This window comes from Pristiophorus japonicus, chromosome 17 (genome assembly GCF_044704955.1).
Source record: "Pristiophorus japonicus isolate sPriJap1 chromosome 17, sPriJap1.hap1, whole genome shotgun sequence".
NCBI classification, from domain to species: domain Eukaryota; kingdom Metazoa; phylum Chordata; class Chondrichthyes; family Pristiophoridae; genus Pristiophorus; species Pristiophorus japonicus.
The window spans coordinates 34,257,407-34,273,436 of record NC_091993.1 but is presented as its reverse complement, the minus strand read 5'-3'; the positions used below and the strand labels follow the sequence as shown (position 1 = coordinate 34,273,436).

General features: G+C 43.5%; 1 protein-coding gene across 1 annotated transcript in view; it reads left to right on the top strand.

Moving 5' to 3' along the window:
- The window catches only part of pde8a (phosphodiesterase 8A), a 254,911-nt gene that overhangs the window by 150,723 nt on the left and 88,158 nt on the right, over positions 1-16,030 (top strand). Inside the window, exons 3-7 of the mRNA XM_070858624.1 lie at positions 5,365-5,555; positions 6,326-6,385; positions 11,887-11,944; positions 13,982-14,070; positions 14,533-14,611. Of these exons, the coding sequence (XP_070714725.1) occupies positions 5,365-5,555; positions 6,326-6,385; positions 11,887-11,944; positions 13,982-14,070; positions 14,533-14,611 (477 nt within the window). The remainder of the gene's footprint in view (positions 1-5,364; positions 5,556-6,325; positions 6,386-11,886; positions 11,945-13,981; positions 14,071-14,532; positions 14,612-16,030) is intronic.

Sequence of the window (16,030 nt, the reverse complement as noted above, 5' to 3'; positions counted from 1 at the left end):
GGTGAAGGGTCCACAGCCAGATAGGGAATGGAAGACCAGCAGGAAGAGCAGTGCAAGGAAGGTAGTGCAGGGGTCCCCTGTGGTCATCCCCCTGCAAAACAGATACACTGCTTTGAGTAATGTTGAGGGGGATGACTCATCAGGGGAGGGCAGCAGCAGCCAAGTTCATGGCACCGTGACTGGCTCTGTTGCACAGGAGGGCAGGAAAAAGAGTGGGAGAGCGATAGTGATAGGTGATTCAATTCTAAGGGGAATAGATAGGCGTTTCTGCGGCCGCAACCGAGACTCCAGGATGGTATGTTGCCTCCCTGGTGCAAGGGTCAAGGATGTCTCGGAGCGGGTGCAGGACATTCTAAAAAGGGAGGGAGAACTGCCAGTTGTCGTGGTGCACATTGGTTCCAACGACATAGGTAAAAAAAGGGATGAGGTCCTACGAAACGAATTTAAGGAGCTAGGAGCTAAATTAAAAAGTAGGACCTCAAAAGTAGTAATCTCGGGATTGCTACCAGTGCCACGTGCTAGTCAGAGTAGGAATCACAGGATAGCGCAGATGAATACGTGGCTTGAGCAGTGGTGCAGCAGCGAGGGATTCAAATTCCTGGGGCATTGGAACCGGTTCTGGGGGAGGTGGGACCAGTACAAACCGGACGGCCTGCACCTGGGCAGGACCGGAACTAATGTCCTGGGGGGAGTGTTTGCTAGTGCTGTTGGGGAGGAGTTAAACTAATATGGCAGGGGGATGGGAACCAATGCAGGGAGACAGAGGGAAACAAAAAGGAGACAAAAGCAAAAGACAGAAAGGATATGAGGAAAAGTGGAGGGCAGAGAAACCCAAGGCAAAGAACAAAAAGGGCCACTGTACAGAAAAATTCTAAAAGGACAAAGGGTGTTAAAAAAACAAGCCTGAAGGCTTTGTGTCTTAATGCAAGGAGTATCCGTAATAAGGTGGATGAATTAACTGTGCAAATAGATGTTAACAAATATGATGTGATTGGGATTACGGAGACGTGGCTCCAGGAAGATCAGGGCTGGGAACTCAACATCCAGGGGTATTCAACATTCAGGAAGGATATAATAAAAGGAAAAGGAGGTAGGGTAGCATTGCTGGTTAAAGAGGAGATTCATGCAATAGTTAGGAAGGACATTAGCTTGGATGATGTGGAATCTATATGGGTAGAGCTGCAGAACACCAAAGGGCAAAAAACGTTAGTGGGAGTTGTGTACAGACCTCCAAACAGTAGTAGTGATGATGGGGAGGGTATCAAACAGGAAATTAGGGGTGCATGCAATAAGGGTGCAGCAGTTATAATGGGTGACTTTAATATGCACATAGATTGGGCTAACCAAACTGGAAGCAATACGGTGGAGGAGGATTTCCTGGAGTGCATAAGGGATGGTTTTCTGGACCAACATGTCGAGGAACCAACTAGGGGGGAGGCCATCTTAGACTGGGTGTTGTGTAATGAGAGAGGATTAATTAGCAATCTTGTTGTGCGAGGCCCCTTGGGGAAGAGTGACCATAATATGGTGGAATTCTGCATTAGGATGGAGAATGAAACAGTTAATTCAGTGACCATGGTCCAGAACTTAAAGAAGGGTAACTTTGACGGTATGAGGCGTGAATTGGCTAGGATAGATTGGCGAATGATACTTAAGGGGTTGACTGTGGATGGGCAATGGCAGACATTTAGAGACCGCATGGATGAACTACAACAATTGTACATTCCTGTCTGGCGTAAAAATAAAAAAGGGAAGGTGGCTCAACCGTGGCTATCAAGGGAAATCAGGGATAGTATTAAAGCCAAGGAAGTGGCATACAAATTGGCCAGAAATAGCAGCGAACCCGGGGACTGGGAGAAATTTAGAACTCAGCAGAGGAGGACAAAGGGTTTGATTAGGGCAGGGAAAATGGAGTATGAGAAGAAGCTTGCAGGGAACATTAAGACAGATTGCAAAACTTTCTATAGATATGTAAAGAGAAAAAGGTTAGTAAAGACAAACGTAGGTCCCCTGCAGTCAGAATCAGGGGACGTCATAATGGGGAACAAAGAAATGGCGGACCAATTGAACAAGTACTTTGGTTCGGTATTCACTAAGGAGGACACAAACAACCTTCCGGATATAAAAGGGGTCAGAGGAGGAGGAACTGAGGAAAATCCTTATTAGTCGGGAAATTGTGTTGGGGAAATTGATGGGATTGAAGGCCGATAAATCCCCAGGGCCTGATGGACTGCATCCCAGAGTACTTAAGGAGGTAGCCTTGGAAATAGCGGATGCATTGACAGTCATTTTCCAACATTCCATTGACTCTGGATCAGTTCCTGTCGAGTGGAGGGTAGCCAATTTAACCCCACTTTTTAAAAAAGGAGGGAGAGAGAAAACACGGAATTATAGACCGGTCAGCCTGACCTCGGTAGTGGGTAAGATGATGGAATCAATTATTAAGGATGTCATAGCAGCGCATTTGGAAAGAGGTGACATGATAGGTCCAAGTCAGCATGGATTTGTGAAAGGGAAATCATGCTTGACAAATCTTCTGGAATTTTTTGAGGATGTTTCCAGTAGAGTGGACAAGGGAGAACCAGTTGATGTGGTATATTTGGACTTTCAGAAGGCTTTCGACAAGGTCCCACACAAGAGGTTAATGTTCAAAGTTAAAGCACATGGGATTGGGGGTAGTGTGCTGACATGGATTGAGAACTGGTTGTCAGACAGGAAGCAAAGAGTAGGAGTAAATGGGTACTTTTCAGAATGGCAGGCAGTGACTAGTGGGATACCGCAAGGTTCTGTGCTGGGGCCCCAGTTGTTTACATTGTACATTAATGATTTAGACGCAGGGATTAAATGTAGTATCTCCAAATTTGCGGACGACACTAAGTTGGGTGGCAGTGTGAGCTGCGAGGAGGATGCTATGAGGCTGCAGAGTGACTTGGATAGGTTAGGTGAGTGGGCAAATGCATGGCAGATGAAGTATAATGTGGATAAATGTGAGGTTATCCACTTTGGTGGTAAAAACAGAGAGACAGACTATTATCTGAATGGTGACAGATTAGGAAAAGGGGAGGTGCAACGAGACCTGGGTGTCATGGTACATCAGTCATTGAAGGTTGGCATGCAGGTACAGCAGGCGGTTAAGAAAGCAAATGGCATGTTGGCCTTCATAGCGAGGGGATTTGAGTACAGGGGCAGGGAGGTGTTGCTACAGTTGTACAGGGCCTTGGTGAGGCCACACCTAGAGTATTGTGTACAGTTTTGATCTCCTAACCTGAGGAAGGACATTCTTGCTATTGAGGGAGTGCAGCGAAGGTTCACCAGACTGATTCCCGGGATGGCAGGACTGACCTATCAAGAAAGACTGGATCAACTGGGCTTGTATTCACTGGAGTTCAGAAGAATGAGAGGGGACCTCATAGAAACGTTTAAAATTCTGATGGGTTCAGACAGGTTAGATGCAGGAAGAATGTTCCCAATGTTGGGGAAGTCCAGAACCAGGGGTCACAGTCTAAGGATAAGGGGTAAGCTATTTAGGACCGAGATGAGGAGAAACTTCTTCACCCAGAGAGTGGTGAACCTGTGGAATTCTCTACCACAGAAAGTTGTTGATGCCAATTCACTAAATATATTCAAAAAGGAGTTAGATGTAGTCCTTACTACTAGGGGGATCAAGGGGTATGGCGAGAAAGCAAGAATGGGGTACTGAAGTTCAGCCATGAACTCATTGAATGGCGGTGCAGGCTAGAAGGCCGAAAAGCCTACTCCTGCACCTATTTTCTATGTTTCTATACCTCGCCATCAGAACGCTTTCCTTCTGGTTTACATGCTCACAGACCAGTGTGTACAACTCATCGTACGACCTGTCTGTGGGTTTTGCTGGAGCGAGCAGGTTTTTCATGAGGCCATACGTTGGTGCCCCGCAAACGGTGAGGAGGATCGCCTTTCGTTTGGCAGCGTTCCCTTCTCCTTCCAGTTCGTTGGCCATGAAGTATTGGTTAAGTCGCTCCACGAAGGTTTCCCAATCACCTCCCTCCAAAAATGTCTCCAGGATGCCCACAGTTCTCTGCATTGTTGCATTGGGGTTCACCATCTGTATCTCGTCGCCAGTTGTTATGTCTTGGATAAGGAATCAGACGAGATACTGCAAGCTCAAAGTAAGTGTGACCGTGGTCCATTATTACAGATCTCAGAGTGCTTCTCCAGCCTCAAAGGCCTCCTTATATACAGGTGCTCCCAAGGGACTGTGAGATCCCTTGGGACTCCAAGGGATAAGCCCTCTGGTGGTTAGACATGGTAATTACAGGTTTACATACATAACACTATCCTTTTGTGTTTCGTGCACAAGTACCCCCAGGTCCCGCTGTACTGCGGCACTTTGCAATCTTTCTCCATTTAAATAATAACTTGCTCTTTAATTTTTTCTGTCAATAGTGCAAGACCTCACATTTTCCAACATTATACTCCATCTGCCAAATTTTTGCCCACTCACCTTAGCCTGTCTCTGTCCTTTTGCAGATTTCTTGTGTCCTCCTCACACATTGCTTTCCCTCCATCTTTGCATCGTCAGCAAACTTGGCTACATTACACTCAGTCCCTTCTTCCAAGTCGTACAGCATAATTTTTCTAATTCCCTCTGTGTGTTAGGAAACTGCCATTGTCGAACTCATGAAACCTCTGCCCTTTTGTTACGCTGCATTTATATTGGGTTTCGTGAGATCAACAGCATGGCACAGCGAGCGGAAACCTCAGTAAATGTAAGGGGGGAAAAAGTACGCTTGAGTAAGAAGCATAAGGGAATTATGAGGTTCTGAGGAGTCAGGAGTTCTTCTGTCCTTTATATGGATTGTAATTGACCAGTTATATATAACCCGCTTATTTATGTAAAGCATGCTTATACACTCGCTTACATTGGGCTAGTAAGAAGGGAGTAGCGAAGCCTGATGGGTAATGAACCATCTGAAATAGCCAACACTGCATAAAACCGGTGAACCGAAGTTTTTGTCTGAGTGAATCCGTGGTCACTATGCAGAGGGCAGGGAGTCCACCTCGAGGAAGAGAAGTCTTCCTTTTACCCCAACAGTAAATTAGCCGCTTCATTGAGCCCGGCCCCCAGAAGACCCTGATTGGAAATTTTTTGGAGTTGCCACACAAATGTGAAGTTTCTAAAGCTGTAAGGGAAATATTTCTCATGGGTCTGATTCGGGCATGTCATCCTGTACATCTGTCCCATTAGATTTCCTTTCCTCTGTTAAGTGTATTTTTTGATTGTTAAAATACTTGCAGCAAACCCTCTCTCTCTCTCACTGGAGCTGCCAGTGACTTCAGATCAGTCAAAGTGCTTCAATGTGAATCTGTCTTTTCTTTCCTCAGGTACTTCTCGTGTTTGCCAAGGAAGATAGCCAAAGTACCGGATTCTGGTGGGCGTGTGACAGGGCAGGGTATAAGTGCAATGTGGCACAGACGCCAGAGGCTGCACTGGAATGTTTCTTAGACAAGAATCACGAGATCATTGTCATAGATCATAGACATTCCACATACTTTGATGCAGAAGCACTATGTCGGTGAGTTGCTGCCCTTAACTGCAGTGTACAGACCAATGCTGATTCTGGTCAGTTTCATGAATACAGATCTTGGTGCCAGCTGTCAGATTCTGTTTCTAACACTTGTATTAGGTTTCCGACTAAATACTTTCCTTTTGAGTATTCATATTTAGTCTAAATGTGGTGCTTGTGGCCACTAAGTACCCTTTACTTCATTCTGCTCCCTTTACTTCACTCTGACTCTGAATATTTCATTGAGTTCCTGACATTGGAGCTTTACAGCTTGAAAGTACTTTTAATTTGAAATCTCAATTTGTCTCTCATATTACTTCATCTATTGGCTGTTTGAACATACAAGGTTGTGATTTAACAGAACCTGTTGCTTTTTAGCACATTTTGCACTTTTGGTTGAATGAAATGATGTTCCCCAATTGGCTAAAACTTTACCTCCTGGAATACAGCACAACATCCAAATCACACCTGGTGCAGGATGTTACAGTTAATTTCCCCTTAACCTTTTTAGTTGATGTATAATGGTCTCTTGTTAGGTGTGTGTGTGTGGGGTGGGGGGGAGGGGGGGTGGCATAAGGGGAGGTTGGGGTGCTCAATGTAGAACATTTTCAAGCTCTGTGCCTTGTATAAGTTTCCCTAGAATCAAGTTATCAAGCTGTTGCTTCCATTGACGACGGGTGTCCCGTTCCATGGCTCAGTGTAACTGTGATTATTGATATTGATCTGCACACTGTCTGCATTGTATGTGATGGTAAAGTAACTGTGGTCATTACTTGTAGATCCATCAGAGCGACAAAGTCGTCAGAAAATGCTGTCATTGTTGCTGTTGCAAAACGACCGTAAGTACCTTACTTTTTGAATGGGTGATGAATGAAAGGCATGTTTAATTAAAGTAGCTGGTTCAGACTTGGTAAGCCTAGGAGGTTGTGTAGTGCTTTAATGCCTCATTAGATCATAGAATGATACAGCACTGAAGGAGACCTTTCCACCCATTGTGCCACTGCCGGCTGTTTCAAAGAGCTATCCGATTAGTTCCACTCCCGTGCTCTTTCCCCATAACCCTGAAAATTTTCCGAGTATTTATCCAATTCCCTTTTGAAAGTTATTATTGAATGTGCTTGCACCCTTTCAAGTTATGCATTCTGGACCATCATAATTAGCTGTGTAAAAAAAAAAAGTTAGATTCCTCATGTCACCTCTGGTTCTTTTTCCAATTATCTTAAATCTGTGTCTGCTAGTTACTGACCATTCTGCCACTGGAAACAGTTTTTCCTTATAACTATCAAAATCCTTCATGACATTGAACATCTCTATCAAATCTCACCTTATTAGTTTACAATTCCCCAAGTAGTAATCATAGTTTTGGACAGTGTATAAATCAGTAATTTAGAGGAGCATGTAACAAAGGTAATGCAATAATCCAGGAGTCTTTAATCTTCATATGGACTGGGCAAACCAAATTGGCAAAAGTAGTTTGAAGGATGAGTTCATGGAATGCATTCGAGACAGTTTTCTAGAACAATATGTCAAGGAACCAACTAGGGAACAGGCGACTTTAGATATAGTATTGTGTAATGAGACAGGGTTAATTAGTAATCTTATAGTAAAGGATCCTCTGGTGAAGAGTGATCATAATATGATAGAAGTTCATATTACGTTTGAGAGTGAAGTGGTTATGTCCGAAACTAGGGTCTTGAATTAAAATAATCCAATTACAGAAGTATGATGGGTGAGTTGGCTGAGGTAGGTTGAGAAACCAGATTAAAAGATATGACGGTAGATAAGCAATTGTAAATATTTAAAGAAATAATTCATAATTCTCAACGAATCTACATTCCTTTGAGGAATTAAAACTCCACTGGGAAAGTGGTACAACCATGGCTAACTAGAGAAGTGAATAGTATCAGATTAAAAGTAGAGGCTTACAGTATTGCCAAAACAAGAGCAGTAAGCCTAAGGAAAGTTTTAAAGACCAGCAAAGGATGACCAAGAAATCACATCGGATATATGGCACAGAAACAGGCCTTCCAACCAGTCCATGCTGGCGGTTATGCTCCACTCGAGCCTCCTCCCGTCTTTCCTCACCTAAATATATCAGCGCATCCCCCTATTCCCTTCTCCCTCATATGCTCGTCCAGCCTCCCCATGATCTTGTTCAATGACCGAGCAGGCTTGAGAGAAACATAGAAAATAGGTGCAGGAGTAGGCCATTCAGCCCTTCGAGCCTGCACCACCATTCAAGAAGATCATGGCTGATCATTCACCTCAGTACCCCTTTCCTGCTTTCTCTCCATACCCCTTGATCCCTTTAGCCATAAGGGCCATATCTAACTCCCTCTTGAATATATCCAACGAACTGGCATCAACAACTCTGCGGTAGGGAATTCCACAGGTTAACAACTCTCTGAGTGAAGAAGTTTCTCCTAATCTCAGTCCTAAATGGCTTACCCCTTATCCTTAGACTGTGTCCCCTGGTTCTGGACTTCCCCAACATCGGGAACATTCTTCCTGCATCTAACTTGTCCAGTCCCGTCAGAATTTTATATGTTTCTATGAGATCCCCTCTCATCCTTCTAAACTCCAGTGAATAAAGACCCAGTCGATCCAGTCTTTCCTTATATGTCAGTCCAGCCATCCCGGGAATCAGTCTGGTGAACCTTCGCTGCACTCCCTCAATAGCAAGAACGTCCTTCCTCAGATTAGGAGACTAAAACTGAACACAATATTCCAGGTGAGGCCTCACCAAGGCCCTGTACAACTGCAGTAAGACCTCCCTGCTCCTATACTCAAATCACCTAGCTATGAAGGCCAACATTCACTGCCTGCTGTACCTGCATGCCAACTTTCAACGACTGATGTACCATGGCACCCAGGTCTCGTTGCACCTCCCCTTTTCCTAATCTGCCGCCATTCAGATAATATTCTGCCTTTGTGTTTTTGCCCCCATAGCGGATAACCTCACATTTATCCACATTATACTGCATCTGCCATGCATTTGCCCACTCATCTAGCCTGTCCAAGTCACCCTGCAACCTCTTAGCGTCCTCCTCACAGCTCACACCGTCACCCAGTTTAGTGTCATCTGCAAACTTGGAGATATTACACTCAATTCCTTCATTCAAATCATTAATGTATATTGTAAATAGCCGGGGTCCCAGCACTGAGCCCTGCGGACCCCACTAGTCACTGCCTGCCATTCTGAAAAGGACCCGTTTATCCCGACTCTGCTTCTTGTCTGCCAACCAGTTCTCTATCCACGTCAGTACATTACCCCCAATACCATGTGCTTTAATTTTGCACACCAATCTCTTGTGTGGGACCTTGCCAAAAAGCCTTTTGAAAGTCCAAATACACCACATCCACTGGTTCTCCCTTGTCCATTCTACTAGTTACATCCTCAAAAAATTCCAGAAGATTTGTCGAGCATGATTTTCCTTTCATAAATCTATGTTGACTTGGACCGATCCTGTCACTGCTTTCCAAATGCGCTGTTATTTCATCTTTAATAATTGATTCCAACATTTTCCTCACTACTGATGTCAGACTAACCGGTCTATAATTACCCGTTTTCTCTCTCCCTCCTTTTTTAAACAGTGGTGTTACATTAGCTACCCTCCAGTCCATTGGACTGATCCAGAGTCGATAGACTGTTGGAAAATGATCACCAATGTATCCACTATTTCTAGGGCCACTTCCTTAAGTACTCTGTGATGCAGACTATCAGGCCCCGGGGATTTATTGGCCTTCAATCCCATCAATTTCCCTAACACAATTTCCCGCCTAATAAGGATATCCTTCAGTTCCTCCTCCTCACTAGACCCACTGTCCCCTAGTACTTCCGGAAGGTTATTTGTGTCTTCCTTCGTGAAGACAGAATCAAAGTATTTGTTCAACTGGTCTGCCATTTCTTTGTTCCCCATTATAAATTCACCTGAATCTAACTGCAAGGGACCTACGTTTGTGTTCACTAATCTTTTTCTCTTCGCATATCTATAGAAGTTTTTGTAGTCAGTTTTTATGTTCCCGGCAAGCTTCCTCTCATACTCTATTTTCCCCCTCCTAATTAAACTCTTTGTCCTCCTCTGCTGAATTCTAAATTTCTCCCAGTCCTCAGGTTTGCTGCTTTTTCTGGCCAATTTATATGCCTCTTCCTTGGATTTAACACTATCCTTAATTTCCCCTTTTAGCTACGGTTGAGCCATCTTCCCCGTTTTATTTTTACTGCAGACAGGGCTGTGCAATTGTTGAAGTTCATCCATGTGATATTTAAATGTTTGCCATTGCCTATCCACCATCAACTCTTTAAGTATCATTTGCCAGTCTATTCTAGCCAATTCACGTCTCATACCATCGAAGTTACCTTTCCTTAAGTTCAGGACCCTAGTCTCTGAATTAACTGTGTCACTCTCCATCTTAATAAAGAATTCTACCATATTATGGTCATTCTTCCCCAAGGGACCTCGCACAAGATTGCTAATTAATCCTTTCTCATTACACATCACCTAGTCTGGGATGGCCAGCCCTCTAGTTGGTTCCCCGACATATTGGTCCAGAAAACCATCCCTAATACACTCCAGGAAATCTTCCTCCACCGTATTGCTGCCAGTTTGGTTAGCCCAATCTATATGTAGATTAAAGTCGCCCATGATAACTGCTGTACCTTTATTGCACGCATCCCTAATTTCTTGTTTGATGCCATCCCCGACCTCACTACTACTGTTTGGTAGTTTGTACACAACTCCCACTAGCGTTTTCTGCCCTTTGGTATTCCGCAGCTCCAGCCATACAGATTCCACATCATCCAAGCTAATGTCCTTCCTTACTATTGCGTTAATTTCCTCTTTAACCAGCAGCGCTACCCCACCTCCTTTTCCTTTCTGTCTATCCTTCCTGAATGTTGAATACCCCTGGATGTTGAGTTCCCAGCCTTGGTCACCCTGGAGCCATGTCTCCGTGATGCCAATTATATCATATTCATTAATTGCTGCCTGTGCAGTTAATTCGTCCACTTTATTACGAATACTCCTCGCTTTGAGGCACAGAGCCTTCAGGCTTGTCTTTTTAACACACTTTGCCCTTTTAGAATTTTGCTGCAATATGGCCCTTTTTGATTTTTGCCTTGGGTTTCTCTGCCCTCCACTTTTACTTTTCTTCTTTCTATCTTTTGCTTCAGCCCCTATATGACCTACTCCTGGTCCTACTTCTTACGTTCTTATGTTAACCTTCTCTGCTCTAAGGAAAACAACCCCGTTTCTCTAGTCTCTCCATGTAAGTGAAGTCTTTCATCCCTAGTACCATTCTGGTAAATCCCTTCTTCACCCTCTCCAAGGCCTTGACATCCTTTCTAAATTGTGATGCTCAGAAGGGGCCACAATACTCCAACTGGGGCCTAACCAGAGTGCTGTTGTGCCTACTATTATTTGTGCAGTAAAGCTCTAATCTCAATCTTCTGTCAGAGGGTGATTCTGAGTACAGGAAGGGGCAAAGAGAATTGGAGGGAAAGGTACCCAGGACTCCATTTGCACACCACAACCAACCATGTCAGGGGCCTGATGGGTATTCTGCCTATTCTCTCGACTTGGGCACAGAAGCCATGAAAAGGGAGAAGAAATGTAATGTCATTCTGTCGGTGCCAATGTGACTGTTTCTGAGGCTCTTTTGGAGGTGATGTCATTAAATGGCAAAGCTGAGTCAAACTGAGAAGCTGAGAGACCGGTCAATTCCTTCTCAGTGCCAGCTTCGTTCAGTGGGTAGTGCTCTTGCCTCTGAGTCAGAAGGTTGTGGATTCAAGCCCTACTCCAGAGACTTGAGTCCATAAACCAGTTTGGCACTTCAGTGCTGTACTGAATTATCAGAGCTGCCATCTTTCAACTGAAACATTAAATGGTGGCTTCTATCTACCTGTTCCGGTGGATATACAAGGTCCCGTGGCATTGTTCGTAGAAGAGCAGTTCTGTCCCACTATCTAGGTCAACATTCCTCCCTCAACTAATCCCATCGACCTAAAAACATTAACCGGTCCTTTATCTCAAAGCTGCTTGTGGGCAAATTGGCTGCATCATTTGCCTGTACAACAATAATAGGTACACCTCAAAAGTAATTAATTGCTGCTGAAATGCTTTGGGATGACCTGAAGACGTGAAAGGATCTAAGTGTTGAATGTAACTATTGTGACTAAGTCGAGGCTTAATGTGTTATAAGAGAAGTCCATTTGTCTTTTAACAGATTTTTATAACTCTGAATCCTCCAATCCACATGGCTTTTTATTTTTTAAACTGATTATATATATTGACATTTTCAAAACTATTATTAACCTCACAATTGCATTGTTGCATTTTAGACAAGAGAATCAGGAGGAGAGCTCCGTGATGCCAATGATTGTTGCAGGCTTCACACGGGTAGGTTGCTGATTTGCTGTTTCTGTACTTCAGCCTTTGGCTACTGATTGTGAACAGAAAATCAAGTTACAAAAGCAAAATACTGTGGATGCTGGAATGTGAAATAAAAACAGAAAATGCTGGAACTACTCAGTGGGTCAGGCTGCCTCTGTGGAGAGAGAAACAGAGTTAACGTTTCAGGTCGAAGACCCTTCGTCAGAACTGGCAATAGTTCGAAATGAAACAGATTCTTAAGGAAGAGCTGGGGTCCTGAAAGGGGGCGGGCAGGGGCAAGGTGGTGGGGGGAGGGGTGTAAAAAAGAACAAAAGGCAAGATCTGTGATAAGGTGGTAGGCAGAAGAGATTTGAGAGACAAAGGGGATGATGGGTCGAATTGAGATGGTAATAGCACAAGTTCGGAAACTAAAGGTGAGTCTAGATAGGGTATGACTGGCGGAATAATTGCCAGCTGCCATGGAAAACAGAGAGAAACAAAATAAAAATTAAAAATATGAAGTATTTGTAAAAAAAAAAAGTGAGGAAAGGGGACAAAATATGGGCAACGGTTACGCTCTGAAATTGTTGAACTCGATGTTGAGTCCAGAAGGCTGTAAAGTGTCTAAACGAAAGATCAGGTGCTGTTCCTCGAGCTTGCGTTGAGCTTCATTGGAACAATGTAGGACGGAGAGGTCAGAGTGGTAATGAAGCGGGGAATTAAAGTGACAGGCGACCAGAAGCTCGGGGTCACCCTTGCAGACTGAATGGAGGTGTTCTGCAAAACTGTCACCCAATCTGCGCTTGGTCTCCCCAATTGTGAGCAGCGAATACAGTATACTAAATTGAAAGAAATACAAGTAAATCGCTGTTTCACCTGGAAGGAATGTTTGGGGCCCTGGACAGTGGGAGGGGAGGAGGTAAAAGTTCCTCTGGAGAAATCAAGTTCCTCTGTTACAGTGGGATGGGTGGAGTAACCCCAGCTGTGGGGATTGTGATTGCTTTAAACAGGACTCGTGCTTCTGATCTGTAAATGACAATTTTCAATCGCTGAAATCCCAGATGGAATACAAATGGTATTAATGTTGCTTATAGTGTATTAGGTGGAGAGTGGGAATTCCTTTTGAAATTCATTCTTCAAAGAGCTCTGTGCTGTGCGATAGCTGTCCAATAGCTGCACAGATGGGGATTTTTTCATTCAGGAAACCGATTATTTGTTTAAAACGTGGGAATGCAATAGTTGGGATCTAGGCTCATGTGTCAAAACTTAATTTCTAAGCCTTTCAGTTGGATGTAATATATATAAACGTGATCACTATGTATATGTTTAGAATGTTGCATGTTCTTGTTTTGTTCTGTACAAGTTGTATTTCCTTTGTACTTTTGGCTCCCTGTTCAATCTTTTGCTGTGTTTGATGTACCTCATTTCCAACCGCCTTCTCCACATCCAGTTTGCTCCACTCCCAGCCTCAGTATTGTGCCAAAAGATGTTTCTATTGTAGTGAAGAACTGAGGTTCCTGTATCAGTTTGTTTCTGCCGTCAGTGTAAATATTACCAAAGTCTAAGCCAAATGAAAGAGAAGTGAGGTTCCTGGTGATAGTCAGATGACTTTGAACATCTCAATGGCTGACACTGGTTTGCTTCATGGAATTAGACTTTCTTAAAATTCTTTTAATTCTGGTTTAGATATTCTTATCCAGAACTTGAAAGCAGATTACCGTCTTTTCATGTTCAATTTATATTTGACAAATTAATCATAGAATGATACAGCACAGAAGGTGGTCACTTGTCCCATCGTGCCTGTGTCAGCTGTTTACAATTTCCTTTTAATATCAAGACGTTTTCTAATTTTGAACCTCTATTAGATCTCCTCTTAGCTGATCACTAATGAAGTGAGCCCTAGTTTTTCCTCATAACTGAAGCGTCTCTTCTCTGGCAGCATGGATAGTGATCAGGGTGCTGAGGGCGCCTGGTGAGCTAATTTAACTTACCTTCACATCGTAAAACAGCTGGAGTTTGTTTCTGTGGTTTCACTCTTGTTGTATGATGTGTTTGTCTCCACAGTGGTACCTTGAAAATCCCAGTATCGTTGCCTGTTACAATGAACTCATCCAGTTGGAGTTTGGAGAAGTACGTGCACAGTTCAAACTGAGGTACTTCAGTCTGCTTCATTAGGTTATAATGTTGACGGATCGGGGTGGATGTTATGTACAACAAGTATTATCCAAATAATTCAGCACCGGTTTCACAGTGTACAGATTAGTGATTCAGATCACAGCAGCCTTCTGTCCTCTCCTGGGGACAGCTCTGCAATTCCCATCAGCCCATCTCATTCAAATCTTCAGATCCATAATTGGTCATCAAACCTCTACTGAAGATGATGCCTGGGTGGATGACTGGGGCATGTTCTTGAAATCAGAAGATGCATGCCGTCCATCTGTGACATTGGAAAGATCTTTAAAAGAAAATATTTATTTGTCCCTTTATTTTGGAAATTCTGTACAATCTGTGGGTTCAACTGGTTTCATGCACAAATTTCACAAACATGAAGTGTCTGCTTGCTTACTGTGCAGTTTAATAGAATCATTCTCATTCTCTCTCTCTCTCCCTCTCAGAGCATGTAATGCAATCTTCACAGCTTTGGAGCAAAGTCAAGAATCAATAGAAATTACAAGTGAAGATAATATTATTCAGGTTTGTTGCTGATAAAAAATGTTTTCAGCCTCCTCACCCCTGTACTTGGTAACAACCAGCAAATGTCTTCATATTTTCAATCACTATCGCATCAATTTGCTCTATTTTCAAGCTTTAAATGCAAACTACATGAGTATAAATGGCAAATAATTAACCCATCAAGATACTGATTTAAAAACAAAGGCAGGATGCTGAAAATCTGAAAATATTCAGCATCTGTGGAGAGAGAAACAGAGGTAATGTTTGAGGTTGATGACCCTTCGTCAAAACTGGATACTGATTAAACCACTTTCACAGGCTAGGGGAGGGAGAGTGTGTGTGAGAGGGGGAGAGGCAATGTGTAAGGGGAGGGCTGAATTAGAACATAACATAAGAAATAGGAGCAGGTGTCGGCCATTTGGCCCCTCGAGCCTGCTCCGCCATTCAATAAGATCATGGCTGATCTGATCTTGGCCTCAACTCCACTTCCCTGCCTGCTCCCCATAACCCTTGACTCCCTATAGTGCTATGCCAAAGACTCTGCCTCTCTCATCCTGTGCCTGCAGTATAAATCGAGGGGGCTGAATGATTCCTTGTGAAATAACATTTTCAGAAATTAAGCTGACCGATGTAAGCCTGTCTAACTTGGCAGCCTTCTTCCCTTTGAATCAGAAAATTGTACTGTTAAGTGACAGTCCAGGATCTTCAAAATCAATCTAGCAGACGTTCCAGTGCAGCGTTGAGGGAGAGCTGCCTCATAGTAGCTGGCAATTTTTGGATCAGCTGTTGACAGAGATGTGACTAACTATTCCAATGGTTTAGGTGGATGCTAAAGATCCCTCGGCACTGTTCTAAAAGGAGTTCATAATTCTTCATTTCATGTGCAACATTCCTCCCTCAACGACCAAAAACAAACTTTATTGGTCATTCATCTCAGTGCTGTTTGTGTGATCCCACTGTGCAAAATGGCAGCTGCCTTTGCCTACATAACAGCAGTCACTTCAGAATAATTAATTGTGTGTGAAGTGCTTCCAGTGGTTTGCAAGAGATTTGATAGGGTGCTATATAAATGCAAACCTTAGTTACCCTTGATTTTGTTTCTAGAGGAAAGCACAGACTGGATGCGTGACAAGGCCGTGATATGTTACAGGGTTTTGAAGTCGCCTAAGCTGTGTGATTGATTTATTACTGTTGCCTGATTCCAAGCTGCAATGCTACTGGGACGTTGCTCCAAACTGCTGTACCAGTAGGGTCATTTGGGGCTTTTATATCCATGGATGTTGTGGGGAGAAATTCTTGCAATCAAATCCTGTAATTGTGACCAGCTCTTGCATTGCATCATTCAAACCAGGTTTTATTAATTCCATGTTACAGGGCAGTATCACACCCCACATGTACTATAACCCAGTGTAGTGTTTAGTGCCAGTAAATGGAGACCAG